This window comes from Lampetra fluviatilis, chromosome 7 (genome assembly GCF_964198595.1).
Source record: "Lampetra fluviatilis chromosome 7, kcLamFluv1.1, whole genome shotgun sequence".
NCBI lineage: Eukaryota > Metazoa > Chordata > Hyperoartia > Petromyzontiformes > Petromyzontidae > Lampetra > Lampetra fluviatilis.
Window position 1 is genome coordinate 16,481,042 of NC_136281.1, and position 6,263 is coordinate 16,487,304.

The 6,263-nt window shown below is 52.0% G+C and overlaps 1 protein-coding gene across 4 annotated transcripts in view; it reads right to left on the bottom strand.

Annotated features, from left to right (window-relative positions):
* The window catches only part of TARBP1 (tRNA guanosine 2 -O-methyltransferase TARBP1), a 65,113-nt gene extending 59,355 nt beyond the window's left edge, over positions 1–5,758 (bottom strand). For all 4 annotated transcript variants that reach the window (XM_078858689.1, XM_078858690.1, XM_078858688.1 and 1 more), the window contains exons 1-7: positions 5,629–5,758; positions 5,382–5,515; positions 2,955–4,186; positions 2,347–2,444; positions 2,149–2,218; positions 1,196–1,350; positions 389–441 (exon numbers count right to left, since the gene is read on the bottom strand). In XM_078858689.1, coding sequence (XP_078714815.1) covers positions 389–441; positions 1,196–1,350; positions 2,149–2,218; positions 2,347–2,444; positions 2,955–4,170 — 1,592 coding nt within the window. In that variant the 5' untranslated portion in view covers positions 4,171–4,186; positions 5,382–5,515; positions 5,629–5,758. The remainder of the gene's footprint in view (positions 1–388; positions 442–1,195; positions 1,351–2,148; positions 2,219–2,346; positions 2,445–2,954; positions 4,187–5,381; positions 5,516–5,628) is intronic.
* Positions 5,759–6,263: the final 505 nt, after the last annotated feature.

The window sequence follows — 6,263 nt, forward strand, 5'->3', positions numbered from 1 at the left end:
GTTTGTCGCATCGCAAACTGACCGATATTTTTAATTCTCGGAGCTGTACTTTTGAGAAACGCGTCTTTAATCGCAGGCGGCTGCATGGATTAGAACCCGGGATCCTAGCGACACGCGAGCCGACCGCCAACCTCGCCGATGCTCTCCTCAACACCCAGCACGCCACCGGGAGCAGCAACACCGCTGCACTCTATTCGCTGCTCATTGCTCACACTTCTCGCAAGACAGGGCTCAAGACCACCGTGGCAACGAACCACACGGACAGGCTAAAACAAAGAGGATAATACTCACGTTAAGGGAATTATTGTTGCTTTCACTCGCAAGAATTTTTAAGCTTGGTCACAGTTCTGAACTATACTGCAGTGTCACGTAAACGACAGATGCCTACCTCTGGTACAGGTTGATGTCCAAGAGAGCGTCCATGAGTGGGCCACAAATAAACTGCAAGAAAACAGGAAAATGTACCTCATGCGAACATTTTTCACCACACACAAAGAAAATGTCTTCTGAAAAAAAGGAGAAAATATAACAAATACACCGCATGTAATTGTATCCCTTTGTCACTGTATCAGTCATGAAGGGTTGTAGATCATACTTCACCACAATGGTCTCTTCACCACACTGAAAGTGGCTGAGAACTGGCTCTGATATCACTCGTCACTGATGTTAGCAGAATCCAGAAATCAAACTCGGGTTCATAGTGCAATGCGCAAATCACCGTGCCAATTGTCCACACCAGTAAAATAACAAAGTATTTTTTTATGGAAGTGCACTGCAATCTCCTTTACAGGAAAACCAATATAGTAAACTAATGAACACACACTGGTCACCCATGTACAGCGAAGGCAGGTGCGTGGAAATATGACGACACAGCGCACGGTCTCGCACACAAATACGGTCACCACATCGCACGCTTTCAGATGCGCTTCTGCGGCCGTCTGGAATGCTCTTCCTACCGATTAGCCGCTGGGGCTATGCACTTTTAAATCTATATTGAAAACTCATTTATTTCGAATTACTTCTTGTGTTTAGTTTATTGTCCTTCCCCCGCACCTCCGATTAGCACGGTTGACTACGTACGGTGCGAAACACGTTCAACATGCATACATACATACGTATCGCGATCCTCAAGATGCAGGGTTAAAACGCTACAATGTGATGGGGCGGCCAGGCGGGGGGGGGGGGGGGGCGGCACCTCTAAAAACGGCTGCCCCAGGGAGGGTCGTCGCGTCACGTCCAGCGAGAGACACAGCTTGACGCCCTCACGCAGCACCATCTTGTTCTCGCTGTCGAACACGCGGCCCAGCGCCACGCACAGCCACGACGAGGCGAGCGCCGCTCGCGGTCGCCCTTTGCACCAAACACCGTTCATAACATCACCACCATCATCATCACCATCCATACAAGGATTACCACACCGATGAAATGCACCTTCTGCGTCCTTATTAAGGGAGGAGCACGTTAACTGTTCGTCCATTGATTCTTACGTTCAGGATGAAAGCGTACGTGTAAGAAGTTAATTCTTGGAACGTCATGCAAAATATATGTACATTTTAACACATATTCTTAGGTTTTTTCCGGTAAAGTCACGTAGGTAAAACATCAAAATTAATGAAAATAAAATAAAATAAAAACATTCATTTTGATGTTTTACCTACGTGACTTTACCGAAAAAACCTAAGAATATGATTCCTTGCAGTCACGAAAGCTTCAAATCATTTTAACACAATTAAAATTTGGACTTATATAGTGTCTACATGCATGTCAAAACACTGTACAAAATCAGTGGGAATATGGTCTAATGTACAACTGCAGGTGAGAAGTCTGGCAATGGCGTGCTGCATCACATGCTGAACATTCAGGCTAATAGGGCAAACAAAACTCTGCAAATGAGAGAGCAAATGGGAAAGAATATTCAAAATAAGAAAATAGAAAAACATTCTGGAATAAATCAGTGACCCCAAATCCTGACAATTCATACAATCGCACTAAGGTGAATAGTTACATGTCTAATGAGAGCTGTCATGCAAACAATGACATCTCTCATTAGACATGACAGATAATTCGCGATTGATTTACACAGCCCTGCGTCACGGATCACGTGATGGATGACCACCGGTGCCCCGTGTCTCGTGCTGCACCGGTCACCTGCTCCAGGCGCCACCGTCGCCTCCACCAGCGCGCGCAGTCGTGGCAGCACCGGCTTCACCACGTGCAGCTGCGCAAACAAAAAAACCATGAGTCGCGAGGATCCGGCAAACCGCCATCCGGCGTCACACCGAGCCACGGCAGCTTCAATGTCAGCAGGCGCGAGCGCCGTGCGACCTCGCCCCCCCCGCCCCTCACCTGGTTCTCTTCCAGCGTCTCCAAGACGAGAATGTAGCTCTCCCACACGGGAAGCAGGGCCGGCGCGGCCTCCACCGACCACCAGAACACGGGAACACCTGCCACAGCAGCAGAGGCGCAGCAGCATGTACAATGTACGCGTGGGATCGTGCGCTTACAACAATTATTAGTTACGACCTGTGCAAAAGACGTGCAAAAGACATGCAAACGATAAGCTCGTGTTATGTTGAAGTGAATGGATGCTGTACAAATGAACAGAAAATAAGACAAAGACACTGCAAAAAATAACAATTGTTTCTTGCATCAAATAGTGAGCTTGAATCGTGTAAATTCGATGCATGGCTACGGTAGGTGCATTACGCATAATCATGTAATTTTTTGCAGCCCTGAGCCATTTGTGGAAATTCTACAAAAGTAGTCCCACAGCCAATAACGCCTGTTGTGCTTGGTCGCCTATCTATGTACTATCCATGCACTATGCTGGTTCACTTCTGCTTAGCATCCGAGAACTGACATTTCAGCAGCAAATACAGCCTGCAATGGGATATATTTTATTTCTTTATTCGGCAGCCGGTAACAAAAAAAAACAATCTGGGGGACGTTCATACCGTCACGATCGTCGTCGTCGGAGCACGTCACGTCTCTCGAGAGGCTCTCGCTCACGTCCACAGCGCGCTTGAGCAGGAACACCGCTCGCTTGCGACTCAGCGGCATCGCGTGCCGCAGCCCGTCCTGCAGCGTGCGCCAGAAGGCGGCCGACGTTCGCAAATCCACGAGGCCCTGAGACCTGGCGTCAGGAGCCGTCGCCCGATCCTCGTCGCCGCCCTGCGCCGCCTTCGCCGACCGCTCGCCGTGGGGATCGCTCGTGGGCAGCACGCAGTCGGACATCGTGCACAGGAAGAGCAGCGCCCGAGACACAGAGGAGGAGGGGCTGCGGGCGGTGTCGTCCAGGCGCTTTTCCGCAAGGTCGCCCCACAGCGTCCTCAGCAAGCCGGCCGCAGCCTCGCGGTCTCTCTGTGCGGCAAGCAGCGCTGGAACCAAACGGCTGAGGGCCCTGGTGGCCAAAGCTTCTTCTAACACCGCCAGAGCCTGCGAGACGACACGAAGCGTCGCGCCTGAGACAGCTCGGGGCCCGAGCGAGCGGACGACGTAGCACAGCAACTCCACAGCGACGTGCACGTCCAGGGTGTCGACTCCGCCGCCGTGCGCTGCCGTTCCTCCCGAGCCACCTAGCGGGACGCCCGCGTCCCCCCGAGGGGCCCACCCGCTGGCCTTTTCATCGTTGTGCGCGTGGATGTCCGAGAGGCAGCGTGCGACGACCAGCTCCCCGGAGGCGTCGCCACCGAGTCGTAGGCAGCGGGCGAGCAGGCGGCACAGCAGGTGCAGGAGGCGCTTCTGAGTTTGCCGGCGTGCCACCACCTCGCGGTCGCCTTGAGGGAGCGGCTCCGTCCAGCACCACGCGTCTTCCGTCTGAATCCTGCACAAGGCCGGGAGGCAGCTGGACAGGACCAGTTTGTCCACCGCTGAGGCCAGATCAGGATCGACCACGATGGGGCAGGCCGCGTCCACCTCACCACGCGGTTTCGCGACGTGCCCCTGGCTGCCCTGACCTCCATCGAGCCCCTCAGACTCCGTCGTCTGTCCGTGGGGTCCTGGCGGCTCCTTCTCTTGCTCGGGAGCGAGAGCTCGAACCACGTGGAGGAGCGCCTCCACCTGCTCGGGTTGAGGCAGCTCCTCCGCGCCCCACGTCAGCTCCTCCAAAACCCGCGCAGGCGGCAGGGAACCCAGGCAGCGCAGCAGGCACGAGGCCAGGACAGTGCTCATGGCTTCCTCTGTGACGCTTCAAAACAAACACAAGTTCAGACCACCACAAAAAATATGAAACACACATTAGGGGCCGTCCATAAATGACGTCACGCACCTAGAGGGGGGGGGGGGTCAGACATTTGTGATGTGTGACGAGGTGGGGGGGGTTAAGAAATGTGACGTCACATCAAAATGCATAACTTTAAATAAATATAGAATTTTTATAACACTAATTTGATTTATTTTCATTATTAACTATTTTATTATTTAAATGTACTAAGGTCACCTTTTATACATTACATGAAGTAGCATTTTGCTTCTCCATGGGAGAATGGAGAAGCATACATTTAGAATTTTTTTTAAATGATTGTTATTAAACATTTTGATTCTAATGATTCTACCAGGGCTTTTCATTCTGTGAAATGAATATGTGATTGTTATAATTGTACTCTCCATTTTGCTTCGTTCTACTACAAAGTTTCAAGAATTTTTTATAGTTGCAATTACTTTTAATATTTTATCATTATAAGAGAATTTCAATATATTCTGAACATCTGCAGTTTTCGTTAGACGTTGAATATTTTAAATTGAATTTTATGCTAAATTTCAGCTTTCCAACGCCACCTTTTTAATACATCAGAGTGCAGCGCCACATTAAATACGCATTACTATGACAATAGTTTAAAGTGATTTGAAGCATGTTTTATTTTTTAAATGGAAATATGGTTTTGGGGGGGGGCAGAGCTTTGTGACGTCATTTGAAGGGGGGTCTGACTTTTTGTGACGCCGTGTGACGAGGGGGGGGGTTAAAAATCGTCAAAAATCGCGTGACGTTATTTATGGACGGCCCCTTACTGCATTAAGTACATGTGCAGTCCTTTGGTCGATCCACTGCTCGTGACTAAACTCCACGTTCACACGCCGGGGGCAAGTATTCCCACAAGTCGACGCAGGGTCCTCTCGTCGAGCCAGCCACCGCTGGACGAGAGCCTCGCCACGTGGCGCGGATCGTGGGGGTAATTTGACCATACTTCACCACGCTGGCCAGTGCGGGTGGAAGGCGGTGACCGTAGCCGTGCGAGCACAGAAGTGCAGTCCAACCCGTCATGCTGCACTGCCCTCTGCTGCCCGCAGCGCGGTCAGCTTTGAAACTCTGCGTTGGCCAAACGAGCAAAAGGACACACGGTGCTTGTCAACGTTGCTACAAACTGGGTTCTTTATTTAGCGACCTCGGTGGGACGGCGATGATGATGAGCTGAGTCGGCCTCGGTCCGGAACGTTGAACTCGCAACGTGGGACGACGAGTCGCTCACCACCCTCCCCCCCGCGGTCTGCCGGCAGAGGAAGACGCCTGCTCGGGAACCTTAGGAAAGAAGAAAAGCAATCAGCAATGAGCGCGACTTGATCACGGCGACACAGCTGTAAGAAGCCCGCAGAGTAACAACAGCAGAGAATCAATGGGGGGGGGGGGCTCACCCCGCCGCCTCCACGTGCTCCCGGGGTCACGTGTCATGCGCGACAGGCAGTTGTATTCCCTACAACGGATAGGCGCGCGGGGGGGCCACCGCGCTTATCGAGTGTAAGTAATGTAATCGTCGCGTGCGCGTCGCCCGGAGAGGGGGCGGGGCGGCGGGGGGGGTATAAAAAGGTCCGGGTGGAAACACGAAGAGCGGCGCGCGGCTGCAAACAAAAAGGTTCCGGCGCCGCTCGCTCTCGCTTCTTCCCCGAAGGCAACGGGTGGCGTCTGCGGAGCGAGCGCGGATCGCAGCGGAACGCAGTCCGCGTCGCGGCACGCGGAATAAACCATCGCTCTGAGGGTGCCTCATCCCTTCGTGTGCGTCGAGGTGGCGACGTACGGTGCGAAAGAAGTCCTCTGTTGAAGGAGCGACGACCGCAGAGAGGTTTACGATTTGGTCCATTGCTTGGGTTGCATGTCCACACTGTGGTTCGTCTTGATTGAATCTCGATGTGTCTGCGTGTATTATAATGAGTGTTATATGGTCCACGGTTGTGTGGTCATAAGTTGCACTGTGGCTTTTTATTTCATGTTCCATTCATGAAGGAGGTGAGATGCACATCGGCCTGTTGATGTTCTGATTCGATTGAATGGT